Raw genomic sequence first — 15,305 nt, forward strand, 5'->3', positions numbered from 1 at the left:
CAATGGCAACTTGCGAAAAAGGCGCAATAGAAATTTACTCCTAAGGGGGCGCTTTCAATTACTTAATTGAGTAACTTATCCTGATTCCCATAAAGCTAATGCCTTGCTATGCATAAGACTCGATTAATTTTGACAGCTCTAAGTGAAAAAAAAAAAAAAAATGAACAAGTTGATATCTACATCAATGTTAAAGTTAAGGATTAACAGTGTTTAACTAATTGGTGAATAAAGATGAAAAACTTAAAAGTATAGTGCTGTGTAAGAAATTAAACAACCACAAACATTTTTTTTATCCTCTGCTTTGTGTGGGCTGTTTTTATTTAGACCAGTGGTTCTTAACCCTCTTTGGAGGCACCGAACCCTACCAGTTTCATTTGCTCATTCACCGAACCCTTATATTTATATTTTCGACCGGGGGGGGGATGCTATCGCAAAACTCGCAGGTACTGACAATTATTATTGTGGTGACAATACTGCGTTATCGTTAGCTTAGCTCAGTAGGACCGGTAGAAAATCTCAGAGCAGGACGCTTTCAATGACTGTGCCCACTAACTGCAAACTAGACTGAGGAGTGGACCTCTGCGGCAGAGGCAAAAAAAAAACCTCTGCGGCGAAGGCTCCACCGAACCCCTGAGACCGACTCACTGAACTCCTAGGGTTCGATTGAACCCAGGTTAAGAACCACTGATTTAGACATATAGCCATGAAAACTGAATTGAACTCATATGGCTTGATTAATAAGACATGCTTGAAAAAAATCACAAAATGGCCTTACAGTTGAAAAATAGTTTAAATCTACAGAGATTTACCTGTATGTTAGAATATAATAACATTATATTTCAGTTGGTTTTGAATCATAACAAATTCTTGGTTAGTCAGGTAGCTGGTGTCAAATTTAGGCATACCATCTTGAATATGTCTACCAACAGTTTTCAGGTCCATTATTTGTTCTTACGTACCAGGAGATGTGGGAGAAATGATTAAATCTCTACATTTGGGTCTGTGAATCCTTTTTTCCCTTCGTTTACGAGGACTGGCTTCTCTGTTCTTGTGTGCCAAACAAGTATCTGAAGATGAAAGGAAGAACAGATAAAACCAACATGAGGAACATGCACTCATTCAGATATTGGTGTCTTGGACATACTAAATTGTCCTTAGGTGTGTTTGGGTGAGTGAATGGTTGTTCGTCTCTGTGTGCCCTGCGATTGGCTGGCAACCAGTCCAGGGTGTCCCCTGCCTACTGCCCGAAGGCAGCTGAGATAGGCGCCAGCAAGCCTGCGACCCCTGTGGGAATAAGCGGGTCTAAAAAATGGATGGATGGATGGATAGTCTTTGAATACATTCTGCGCCAAACTGCTGCTGTGTTGAACGCTACTTTGAAGGGGAAACAGACAATACTGTGAATTGGAGTGATGAGGGACTATCGTATGTGTTTGTGCCTTGTGAGTGGACAGACAGATAGACTGCATACACTTTACTTTTTGTCCAAAAACAAGCATACAACAACAGCAAATATAAGTGTGTACCTGTTAACTACCATTATCATTGTTTTAATAAATATTTATCATGATTGATTATGAATTATGGAGATGGATTATGAGGCCACCCAACTGATTTTTATCAAGGTTCAGGAAAGCGGACACCTTATGACATTTGCAAGCCTATCAATGACCTAATTCAGTGGCTTAGCCTGACTCCGATATGCAAAGTTCTTGCTATGCATTGTGGGACTGTAGCCATGAATAGCTTTTTCTCACAAACTGAAAATTTTTCTAAATGAAAAAGCCTTGGATTATAGTACAGTAAATACATGTATATGGATGGCCCTCTGGCTGACTGAAGAGAGCTTTTCTGAACTACAAACTGCACAGTGGTCATGAGGAAGGATGGTGCATGGTCACGACATTATACATTTTAATTGGTTTTATATGCCCAAGTGAAGCATTCAATGAAAGACCACCCACACAAGAATGTGGAACATCTGCTGATTAGACTATAACTTAACAATTGAAGTAGTAATATTTGTCTCAAATATGTAAAGTATAAATACTTTTCAAGTTTGAAAATTCTGGTAGGATGGTGGGAGGGGGGTCCTACTTCACTTTTATCTTTCACGTGGGTACTTTGGTCCTCATTAACCATGAAAAACGAGGGAACACTATATATATATATATATATATATATATATATATATATATATATATATATATATATATATATATATATATATATATATATATATATATATATATATACACACACACAAACACACAAACTGTTGAATGGAAATTCCTGAAAAATCTATGCATTAAATTTTCTATGATTATATTACATTACCAGTGGATTCTCTGCACCAGAACTCTCCGGTATCTGGAACACGGAAACTATTTGGAGGACCGTTATAGCAAACACAAGGAAGTTCCTGCTCTATATAACGGAGATCCAGAACGGCAAAGTCTATCTTTTCTCTTCGACGCATAACTATCAGTAGACATTCAATGGGACAGTTTTGCGATTAGCAACACAACTGTATAACATGCAGGCAAACATTTTCATGAAGCACGAAATGAAGCCAACACAACAAGTCAAAGTAGATTCATTTTTTCCCAAGACGGCCAGAACTCAACAATAAAAATCAAGTACAGTGTACAACACTGAAGTTAATTACAGTATTGTACTGTATTGGCCTTATTATATAAACAGTACTTCTTTTGGACCATATTTTTGCATTTTACAATTCATATACAGTAAATGTGTCACGCGCCATGCCTAATCCGTGTTTTTGCTGTGTGATTGACAGGACGAGTGTCACCATGAGTGGAGGAGGCGGAGCCATCAGGTGCGCAGCTGCAACGCATCAGCCACCCACTATATGAGGTCGGCCAAAACCTCAGGAGGACGCCGGGTTATTGCTTATTGCAACGATTGCAGCTACCTAAGAAATCCTTGTAAAATTGCGTCTGAGTATTCCTCGTATCCTTTGTTTTGATACATTCTTTGTATTCCGAGTTTCTTGGCTGTGTGCCTCTCCTCCCGCTAACGTTTAGCATCCGCGTATCCCAACGGCATCCTCCTATCGGATCCGTCTCCTCCACTTGTAGTAAGTGAGTTTTTCTTTTACTATCCTTCGACACCGTTTTTAGAGTGTCGCTTTTGATTGTACTTTCTAATTGCTCTTACAGATTTTGATTTGATACTTTTTTCGCGTGTTACGTGCTCTCTTAGTTTGTAATAAATAATTCTCATTCCATCCACATGTGTCCTGACTGCTTGGGGTTCACCATTTATTTGGGTTTGGGTTTACCATTTATAACACTTCCGTGTTATGAAGAAGGTATAAAGGCGACTTTGGTGTTTCGACGACGTTTTGTCTGAGAGGTATTGATCGCGAAAGTCCGAATCTGCCAATATCTTGCCAACTTTACTTAAGTCCATTACTTTAGTCCATTTATTAGACTCAGAGGCTCGCCCCCGTTGTGACAACATGTTTTAAATACTGTAGTTTTGGTCAATAAAAAGGTTTTGGACAATAAACTTTTGCATTTTATTCCTTGTGTTACACATGTACTGTATTTTTTTAGCATACTTGAACGTTCACGCACGACATTTACCGTTGTTTCTCACATAAGGAAATTCCGTTATAAGGAAAGATTGGATAATGCAAATAGGTGTACTGTATATACACAGTGGGCTCCTGGTTAACGAGATTAATCTGTTCTGCGGTTCGAATCATAACGAGAAATCGCCTAATAGCGGACAATCTAAACATATGTTAATTGGCTAATGGGTGCAAAATAATATAGTAAGTGCTACTTATATATCTAGCTATTTATCTATCTAGATAGAGAGACAGATAGAGCAGGTATGGAAGTCATAGCTTTGTCACATATTTGATTTGGCAAAGGTTTTATGTATATACACTGATGATATGATATACACTGTGAAAACGCTTCATACAAGCAAGTGCCTTTTTGTGCTGGTCCATAACCCAAAAAAATGCAGTCAGGATGGGCATGTGAAATAAACCCTTTGCCAAATGAAATATGTGACTCAAGCCTATGACTTCCATACCGGCTCGGTCAAAGCCCTCCCTGGTTAACCATGACCGCCATCAGTGCTGTTCACCTACAAAATGCAAGTGGAAATTTGGCTACTTTTCGTGGAAGGAGAGGTGTTCCCGTCGGAATAGAGAGAAGGGAAACACCAAGAGCCTGGAGCTGAGAGTAGGGTCCTTGCCAGTATCGAATCACCTCTCTCTTGGAGACCTATATCTTAGAAGGAGATGCGACATTCACAGCAGTGACAACTTCATTCAAACCAATGTAAAATGCAAACAAAACAGTCACTTTTAAATACCTTACATATAAATGTACATCTACATCTGTATATATGCACTGTATTTGCAGATTATATATGTGTGAATATTTCACACTTCATGTACACTTTATCACATCATTTCTGTTTTACAATCCTGACACTTAACCAGTGGGGTTTCCCTAAACATTAAATACACAGTGCCAGGAAACCTCTGAGTGTAAACCACAAAAAAACATGGAATTACCTTCGTGCAGTTGGCTGCTTTGGGTTCTAGATCGCTGAGTGTGACAAGTTCTCGCAGCAAGCTGCTCTCTTGGTAGCCTCCCTTCACCCCGCGAAGCTTGAAGTATGCCTGAGGCTTGAAGAGGATGAGCCTCAAGTTGATGGCAAAGCCGGCCATGTCAATGGCAAATGGTCGATGGGGGTCGAACACAGTCTTCCAGCCGTACACTTTACCAGCCGCGTTGACTTTGGGGGACTCGTACCGCAGGCCACCCACAAAGGCCACGGGCCACACAGAAACTTTCTGAGTTGATCTCATCTAGCGAGAGGGAGAGCGAAGGGAAGGAGGGACCAATTAGTTGTGTGAAAAAGGTTAGATGACAGAGAGAATAAACATGTTGACAGAAGCCTTTTTAAATAGCTGATGCTGGTGTAACCCACCTACTTTCTTCAATGCCTTCTGACTATATGCCTTCCGTTTCATCATTGAGCACCTCACTTTCTTCCTAGCCGAGCCAAGATCTTCTGCACTAGCCTAAGTTATTATTCAATACCAACATCATAATTCATATTACAGCATAACAAGTGCTACACTATTGATTGTGAAAGACTGTTGACCGGGAAAATTGAGTGTTATTATTGAAAAAAAAAAAAAAAGAAAAACATTGATACATCTTTATCAACCATGAGTAAGTACCATTTGATTAACAATCTTTAAATAGGAAACCATGTAAGAATAAAATGAAAATACAGTAACAAGAAAATGAACACCCAAAGTTTAACTTCAAGTTACATCCATCCATCCATTTTCTAGAGCCACTTATCTTCACAAGGGTTGCAGGCTTGATAGTGCCTCTCCCAGCTGACTTCAGGCAGTAGGCAGGGGACACCCTGAACTGGTGGCAGCCAATTGCAACACAAAGCCACCATTCACGCACCCAATCACACCTAAGGACGGTTTAGCAGAGGTGGGCACTTTGTAAGTGCAGACAGACTGTCCGTCGCTGACAGATGCCCATTTTGGCAACTGACTATTGAATGACGGGTATGCCAAAAAAAAAAAAAAAAGACCATTTGAATGTGTTAGAATTGCAATAAAAAGGCGATTTAAAAGTGTTAGAATCGCAATTTTCATCAGTCGTACTCATCATTATGACGGATGTCCATCATATGTCTGTCAGCCCACCACACCCCTTTTTGATTACAGAAATTGTATTTAACTGACTTGCATGTTTATCTGCTGTATTGCTGCATCTTTATGGTACTAACTGTGAACAGCCTGCTGTCAATGTGACGATCGTCACTTTACAGTACCACCAAACAGTGAAGAAAAACAGCATGTTCAGTTGCGTTAACTGCTTGCTTAAATTCACTAATTATCATTCACAGGTACAACACAGCTGCCTTTACCAGAGATTTATTTGTAGTGGGTCCCTGTCTTAGTCCTGGTTTCAGGTTTCTTGCTGATAAGAGCATTCTGGTATGTGTTTCAAGTAACCAATGAATGCAGACCAAATTGGAATTATTTTTCTGATTGGCTCTTGACCAGAAAATGCAAGATACATGTTTTTTAATTCCCTAATTAAAGATATTTTTAGTACCTCAGCAATGTAAGTGTAACACAAAAAGAAATCTAGTTAAGGGGTTTAACCCAAGGCAATGCCTGACTTTGTTTTCATGTTAAACTTACATTACTGTGTTGTGATTTAATTTCAGTGCAGACGTAGTTGACTTCAAGTGTAAGTACTAAAAAAAAAAAAAAAAAATAGTATGAGTGCAGACATAAGTAGATCAGCGCCTGACAAATGAGAGACCAGAAAAAAAGTCAAATGTCATCCTTTAGTGGTGGTGGAAGGTTGGGCAAGAACACAACGATGGACTGAAAGATCGACTATTAGAATTTTGTACGGCTTGAAAAAAATGACTGACCAACGACGACGGAAAGGGGACGTGGCTCTGACGAATGTTGGACTTGCAAAAAAATGTAAGTCGCCCACCTCTGCAATTTAGTATCTCTAAAAAACCTGTTGCATGTTTTTGGAGTGTGGGAGGAAGTTGGAGTACCCAGAGAGAACCCACACAGGAAAACATGCAAGCTGGGTTTTGTCCCTGAACTGTGAGGCGAACCTGCTAACCACTTTGACAGTTGCCAATAGAAGTAGTGAAAGTAAAAGCTTGCATATTTTTTTTGAAATACCAGCATTGCTCAAGGACTCATTTCACAAGCTGCCAAAATCCTCCCATACATGGACTTACATGATTGCTTGACAGGACACCCTCTACTACAGTGAATGTGTCAAGAACAGAACAATATTTTTTTTTTCTCTAGCCAATCCACAAACCAGTGTGGACTGAACCATGGCAATTGTTCTCTAAGGATCATGGATTAAGTCTTAACAAAACCTCTGCACATACACACACCAAGTACATGGCTGGTCATCGAGAACTCGAGAACAAAACATTTGACGCATGCATCAAGCTTCCTCGCTGAAGCCTTTCTTTTTCCCTGTTTCAGTGCCTGGAACTGCTTACATAAGTAGAACTTGCCCTTCTGCCCTCTGTCTCCACAGACCACAAATCCTGCAGAATGAGTACCTGCTTTCACAGATGTTGTTCTGGCATGTCTTGGCTCTGTTGTGACTTCTCTACTACTTGGATCATTTTCTCTCAGCTGCTGCAGCTCTTCATGAATTTTCTCTTACGCTTTAAAAAAAATAATGAGACTCTCAAATCAATTCTTTGGTGTTACAGAATTTATCTCAGCTGCAAAATACACCATCCATTTCTTCTTGAGGTTCTTTGGAAGTTTACTCTCAATTGATTTTACCATCAGTATATATTTAATTGCACCAGTGTCACTGCTCAGTCAACCTAACTTCTTTGCTTGTGTCCAGCTCCACCTCTGGCTGTGTGATAGGTACAGCTTCAAGACCATCATTCATCTATATTAGATGTGCTCAAACTATCCTTGAGCTTCTTTTCAGTTTGCTGCATCAGCTCCTGAGTCATACTCACAGAGTGAAATCACGTGATTGGTGGAGCTGCTGTATTGGATCAGGTTGCCGATACAACTGCTGTATTGTTGGCTTAGTACCTGTAACTGAGGCGCTGAACTTATAAGGAAGCACTGCTGTGAAGGGGTTGTAGTCAAGTCAAGTTTATCTATATCCCTGAATCATCACAGTGTCAATGGGCCTCACAGGTGAAATAGAAATCACGGATAATATTACACAGAGCATCACAAATACACAATGACACCCACTGAACAAAGCTCCCAGAAGAGGAAACAAAAACTCAAAAATACCCATTTGATGAAAATAAGAAACCTTCGAAGGGACTGCACCTGGGAGGAACCTCCTTCCAGGCTCAACAGGTTGCACTACAGTAGATGCCAAGTGATGAATGCTAAAAATAACACATTAAGCAGTAAGTAACCAGTGTGAAAATGCCTAAGACGCCAGGAGATACATTGGGTAAGATCCTTCTCAAAATCTGGCCCGGTGGATCCATCCCAACAAAAGGGCCTCAGTGGAAGTGGTCCATCTCAAATTGGTGCAAATTCGTACCGCAGCAAATCTCTGTATCTCTTGTATCTCTGCTCAAAGAGCCTATATCATGGACATTCAACTTTTTGTAGCTTTTAACCGTGTTGCAATGTTAATTTATCACCGTAAAACACCACCAAAGTGTTATTTTCCTTCACTGATGCATTTCTAAGACTTCCTTGTTTATTTAGCAGTCTTGGCATCGGCCCTGCCCGTGCAAATAATAAGGGATTTTGTTCAACTTGCATCTTAAATTTAAAAACACATTTTTACGGAGCATTACTAAAGCCCTATAATGCCAAACGTATCATATTTGACACATGGGTTTTTGAGCCCTCCACATAAGTACTGTGACAGTTTTTTTCCCCCGAAAAACCCAACGTGGACAATTAGCTACATGCAATGCATGTAATAACCAGCAGTTGGCAATAATTTGAGCAATCGACGGCTCCCAGTTGGTCTTTGACGTTTGCCATCAACAAGGAAACAGACACAGGTGATTTTTGCAGAAACTTTTGCAGGTACATTTAAAATAATAAATTAGATATGCAACTTGCAGTTTTGTGATAACTGACCCCTCCGTGGTAGAGGAAAGCCAAATTTCCAATGTGTCAGTTGTAGCCCCTGATGTGAGAAAGGATAGTCTTGATCATTTCCCAACCTGAGAAACCTGGCAGAGACGCAGGAAATGTGTGGGCCACATTGCCCATGTTTACTGTCAGTAATGCAGAGAGCATCTTTGTACGAACACAGACAGAAGCTGTTTTCAAGCCTACCTCCATACAAAATAAAAACATTTTTTTAACCACAAAATGAATAAAAATAATTAAAATGTTTAATCTTCCACGATTCCACCCTGCCATTTCCACTGGTGGATTTCTTATTGCTGCATAGTATAGGGACATTTTATGTTTGGAAGCACCAATTCGTTGCATTTGTTTGTGTTTAATTGGTTTTGTTTATTAAGAAAAAAAGTACATTTGAGAACTGTGACCCAATGTATAGAATTTGATACAAATAAACTCATTTATGGACATTGATATTTCAATTTTTTTTTTCGTTTTGTTTGTTCAGAAGGACCAGTACAGGCTTGAGTGTCAAAGAATCAGAATTTTCTGTCAATTATTTCATGGAGTGGGCTTTCTAGGGCTAAGTCAATATTTGGGTGTCAGTGTACGGAAATGTACATTTTGCCCAGGATAAAAATAATTGTGACATTCGGGAAATGTTTAATTTAATTAGCCTCATAAAAATCTCACCTGAACTCAGTTTGCTGTCAGCCATGTTTTTCTTTCATTTAATTTCTTTCATTTTCCTTTTTTCTTTCAAGTTGCTGAACATGCAGTCATTTAATCAAAGTCCTTGCCACTCATGTATACAAATCAAGGTGCAATAAGAATTAGACAGTGGTAAATATTCATGCCATATGTGCCCTTGAAATACCAATCCAAAAAGACCTATTTCTAAAATTCTACCTGTGCGTCATACGGATGTGTAATCTGATGGGGTGCTCTGTGGTCAAGCTCACCAGATCACAGAGGAAAGAGAGCTTGAATAGCATGAAGTAGATGCCTGTGGACCTTTAGAGACGGGAGCCAACTTTGTCTTCCTCTGAGGTAGCAGAGTCTGAAGGCTCCAAGGTGGGCTCTCCCATTTCTGGGGCTGAAGTAAAAAAACTCCTTGGTGGTAAGGCCCCAAGGGTAGATGAGATCCGCCCAGAGTTTCTAAAGGCTCTGGATGTTGTAGGGCTGTCCTGGTTGACACGCCTCTGCAACATCGTGTGGATATCGGGGACAACACCCATGGATTGGCAGACTGGAGCGGTGGCCCACCTCTTTAGGAAGGGGGACCGGAGGGTGTGTTCCAACTACAGAGGGATCACACACCTCAGCCTCCCCGGTAAGATCTACTCAGGGGTACTTGAGGGGAGGAAGTCAGGAAGTCGAATCTCGAATTCAGGAGTAGCAGTTTGTGGAACGGCCTGTGGACCAGCTCTACACCCTCGGCAGGATCCTCGAGGGTGCATGGGAATTCGCCCATCCAGTCTACATGTGTTTTGGAGACTTGGAGAAGACATTTGACCATGTCACTTAGGGAGTTCTGTGGGGGCTGCTTCAAGAGTAAAGGGTAACAGATGCGTTGATACAGGCTGTTTGGTCCCTGTACCAATTTTGTCAGAGTTTGGTCTGCATTGCCGGCTGTAAGTAGAATCTGATTCTGTTTTTTACTTTATGGACAGAATGTCTAGGCACAGCTGAAGTGTTGAGGGGGTCCAGTTCTGGAGCCTCAGCATTGCATCTCTGCTATATGCGGATGATGTGGTACTTTTGGCTTCTTCAGACTGTGACCTCTAACTCTCATTGGAATGGTTCGCAGCCAAGTGTGAAGTGGCTAGGATGAAGATCAGCACCTCCAAATCTGAGACCATGGACCTCAATTGGAAAAGGGTCGAGTTGTTCAAGTATCTTGGGGTCTTGTTCAAGATCGAGGGCAGGATGGAATGTGAGATCGACAGGCTGATTGGTGCAGCGTCTGCTGTAATGCGGACTCTGAGGGGAAGAGAGAGCTGAGCCGAAGGACAAAGCTCCCTATTTACCGCTGAATCTACGTTTCTTTGCAGGGTGGCCGGACTCTCCCTTAGAGATAGGGTGAGAAGCTCGGTCATCCGGGAAGGACTCAATGTCGAGCCGCTGCTCCTCCGCATTAAGAGGAACCAGTTGAGGTGTTTCGGGCATCTGGTTAGGATGCCTCCCGGACACCTCCCTGGTGAGGGAGGGACTATCTCTCTCGGCTGGCCTGGGAACGCCTGGGGATTCTCCCGGAGGAGCTGGATAAAGTGGCCGGGGAGAGGGAAGTCTGGGCTTCCCTACTGAGGGTGTTGCCCCCGTGACCCAACTCCCAGATACGTGAAACATAGGGGGGCCCAACTCTATCATCTACAGTTTCACCCCTCATGCTCAAATTAGGCTTGATTTGATGTCTGTGGAGATGCCCTTCATTGCGCTCAACACCTTTTCTTGGACTTTCCTTGATTACCTTGTCCTGGTGTTGTCTCTTTTTGGATGTTGGTTGAGACATACTTATCCTGCTCTGCCCTTGATTGAGGCCTAGGAGTGTGTGATCTGGCATTTTCATGATTTGAATGATATCCTTCAAATTCAGCACTGAGACGTTTACGACCCGTGATATACTGTCCTCATCGCTGCTGCTTGAATCCTGTCATGGGGCCTAATATTCAGTATCCACGACAGGATTGTCTTTCTCTCACAAATTGACCACCTCAGACTTGTCTCCGCAAAGTGAACCTCCCAATGCCAAAGCTTGTAATACAGCATGGCACCAAGACAATACAGCAGGAGTAAAACACCATCTAGATTTATTTAGGAAATGTCATGTCTCGTTGCATTGTAGTAAACTAGTTTTTTCTACCAAAAACACCCAAAAAAACGATTTCAAAATGAATTTTCTTTTGTCCACATTTTTGGATTTTCGCTACAAAACTATCAAAGCTGAGTCTTCCTGTCCACATGTGTACATTATGTATAACAGCATGGTAATTCATTATGGTTTCCAACCTTTGTAAAATTGACTTCAGTAATGAACATTGAACCATTATAAACATATCTGAGCGAGACTCCCCCATAATATTTGTTTCAAGTTTTTTATCTGGTCAACATTTGTATTGGGAGTGACTGACTAAACCTTTGACTGCGTTTAAAGCCATCTTGAATATAACCTGTAATGTATTTTACACCCGTTCCACCACTATATGACAGAGCAATGGGGAAGGTGAAGTTCACACATGTGGCCGCCAGGTCCTAGGAGGTTGAAGGCATACCAGAGAGGGAGAGTTCCCATTTATTCATCCATGTGATATTTTCCACTATAATTTGTATTTAAAGGCTTGCTGGAGAATCGTTCATCATTTGCTGCATGTAAACAGTGTGCTTTGCACTCGCAGTGGTTCCCATATTAATACTTAGCTGTGTACATTTCAGTGCTCGGCTAATCTCCATCGTATTGCTAACCATGCAAGATGCATTAGTACAAGCAAGTTAGCGTAATACAACCAGAGAATGGGGACAATTACAGGGCACAAACAAGCTAAAGCAGTCAACACCATGCACACGCGACAGCACAAATATCACCTGTTAACATCAAAGACCCAGCCACAATGGGTAACCCAAGGTTGGACACTCGTTATCATGAAGGACCCCCATGAGTAGGAATATGGATGAATACATGAGCAGAACACAGAAAGGAAATGGCAATAAAACCAGTGACCCCCATGAGTAGGAATATGGATGAATACTTGAGCAGCACACAGACAGGCATTGCCAATAAAACCAGGGTGCCAAACGTGGAATGCTGGATGACAGGGTGATGACTCATGACTGTAATATCAGCAGCACCAACCGGTGCATTGCCTACATTGACTAAAAGAAAGCCTATGACTCAATGCCACAAGAGTGCTTGGAACCGTATAACTTCAACAGGATTTTAAGAAAGTAGAACTCCGGTCTAACAGTCCTACAGTTCTGCATTGGCCTGAAGCCAGTCAGTCAGCTTAAAAAAGAGTGGCTATGGGAATTGGTTCAAAAGTAGAACAATGATAAGCTAAGTTAAGACATCAAGCTTTTCTGAGCTGAGAAAGAGTTTGAAATTGACCTCTAATTCACTTCATGGATTGCGTTTTTTTCATCTTACGGTCGACCACAGCAGTTTTTTTTGTCCCCTCTTTACACCATTATTTTCATGTTACGACAAAAACTCCTCCTCAAACATGGCGGTCAGTGTGCGTACGTGACTCTGCAAGTCGCTCTGCGCTCATACATCTATACACGCGTCATCGCTTACATCACTAGAATGCTGTTCTGTTATTGTTCGATGTTACGACTCCCTAAATTACTGGTCTGCTATTGGTCAGCATCACGGAAGCACTAAGACGCTGGTCTGCACAGTTTCGAAAATAGCGGAACGTTGAAGCTTTGTTCGCCTGTGCGTGCTTCAAAAAACGTATTTATAATGTATATTAGCGCTTAATTTAGACTTGAAATGGTTAGACACTGGTCCCAAGATTGCTTGTGACGTTAAAGAGAAAAATAAGAAGATGATTTATATGGAAAGGAAAGAGAAGGTAAATAAGAATTAAGAAGAAGGCTAGGCTACCCTCACTATGGAAAATGGCCATAAGAAGCTCGTCATGTCACTTAAAGGTGACTAAATGTCACTATTTTGATACCAATTTTATTTTGATACCAATTTTTAATATATAATCTTGAGTTACGAGCGTATACACACAGTGGGCCCCCGTGTTACGAACTTAATCCGTTCAGCGGCTACGCTCGTAACTCGAACTGCTCGTATGACGGGCAATCCAAACCTATATTAATTCGTGAATGCGTGCAACGCGTGCAAAAACCTTAGGCAAAAACATCACGACTTTATACACATATTAAAAATGAGTAACATCACCTACTGTACAGTTAAATTAAATAACATAAATATACAAAGGAAAAATGACATTTACCTTTGGGGCGACGTGACTTGAGCTGGGTGGAGGCGGAGGGGAGCGGAGACCAACCCGCAGAATTTATTGATTTATTTTCTTAAACGGGAACTTTTCTCAAAACTAGACCATAGACCGGCGATTTCCTTCTCTTTAATCCATAATAAAAGAAGCCTCTCAATTTTGTTGTCGATCGAAGTCCGTCCCCCGGCAAGGAAAGTCTTGCCCTTAGAAGATTGCCGAGCAGTTACGGCCATACTCACGAGCCATGCGTGCGTTTGAGAAAAGTTCTTGTTTACGGCAATTTACGGCAACCTAAAGAGGGTAATGGTCAATGGCCATTGCTCAAATAAAGCAGAGAAAAAGGAAAGACAGTCTGGTTGTTTGAAACGTCGTTATCCAGCTGTCTAGCTGGTGAACAACCTGACGCTTCAGAGTGAGGACGGCATAAAGATCTTGTATTAAAGTTTTTGTTTGATATACAGGATGATTGTATTTATAATATTAGGATTGTATATACTATTTATGTGCAGTGTGTGCAATGTTCACCAAATTAAGCTATTGTGGTGAGGCGAAGTAACCACACGTTGCTGTGCTAGTGGAGATCTTTACTCTTCGCATGCCATCACAAAACTGATACAACAAAGTCCAAAACAGCAAAGACAAAGCCAACAGGTTCAAAGCAACAAAGGATCATAGCATCATGCCTACTGGGTGAGAGACATGGTCCTAGTGTCCACCACACTATCAATTAAACAATGGGAGACAGAATGCTATTAAAAAGAGAATATATATATATATATATATATATATATATATATATATATATATTTCGGCGACCTAAAGAAGGTAATGATCAATGGCCATTGTTCAAATAAAGCAGAGAAAAAGGAAAGACAGTCTGGTTGTTTGAAACGTCGTTATCCAGCTGTCTAGCTGGTGAACAACCCGTCGCTTCGGAGTGAGGACGGCATAAAGATCTTGTATATACTTGTATATATGTATTATACTTAAAAAAAAATACAACTTTCATATACCATTTTTCTGCATAAATATCTGATATTATGACCTGCGGCTTACAATCCAGTGCGGCTTACCCGTGGCACAAGATGTTTTTTGGTCAAGTTTTGCTGCTGCAGCTTATATGCGGCTTATAGTCCATGTATGTATATATATATAAAAAACTGGATTTCAACTGGTTTTTCTTCCATGTCTCAAGGGAGGCAGGGGACAATGGTCAGCACCTCCATTGATGCTCAAGGCAATGACTTTTACTGAACATTTATAAAGTGCTGAAGATAGAATAGCTGAATACATTTAGAATTTAATTAATAAATCTGATAATATCCTAAATGGGAAACTGTTGCAGTAACTTGTGTTAAGCATTTTGTTAAACACAAGTCAATTTACTCTGCAAATGTAAAACTGGTACTTCAAAGACTGAAAGGTGGATCCTATTCCTGGAATGGATTGAGTTTGAATTGAAAGGTGCTGTTTTGCTCAGTCACTTTTTCCTTCATTGGTGACTAATCATCTACAACAGGTATGAGTTTTAGATTTTAAAATGAACAGAAAACATTTGTTGCAGCACTGGAAAGTGGTAACCTCAATTTTACAGTAAGTACATACAGTACACAGACTCCTTTCAACCTCATTTGCACAATTGTCAAGCTCCAGACAATGGTCATATTTTCTCTGGTGACAGCAAGTCA

The 15,305-nt window shown here is 40.8% G+C and overlaps 1 protein-coding gene across 6 annotated transcripts in view; it reads right to left on the reverse strand.

Moving 5' to 3' along the window:
• b3gat1a (beta-1,3-glucuronyltransferase 1 (glucuronosyltransferase P) a) overlaps nucleotides 1-15,305 on the reverse strand; it is a 92,814-nt gene that overhangs the window by 8,006 nt on the left and 69,503 nt on the right. For all 6 annotated transcript variants that reach the window (XR_015867152.1, XM_088427006.1, XM_088427001.1 and 3 more), the window contains 2 exons: nucleotides 4,562-4,858; nucleotides 960-1,067 (listed from right to left, as the gene is read on the reverse strand). Coding sequence is in view for 5 of the 6 variants with exons in the window: in XM_088427006.1 (XP_088283132.1) it covers nucleotides 981-1,067; nucleotides 4,562-4,858 (384 nt within the window). In the remaining variant the exon portion in view is untranslated. The remainder of the gene's footprint in view (nucleotides 1-959; nucleotides 1,068-4,561; nucleotides 4,859-15,305) is intronic.

The sequence above is a fragment of the Hippichthys cyanospilos genome, chromosome 11, assembly GCF_059441005.1.
Source record: "Hippichthys cyanospilos isolate Australia breed blue-spotted pipefish chromosome 11, RoL_Hcya_1.0, whole genome shotgun sequence".
NCBI lineage: Eukaryota > Metazoa > Chordata > Actinopteri > Syngnathiformes > Syngnathidae > Hippichthys > Hippichthys cyanospilos.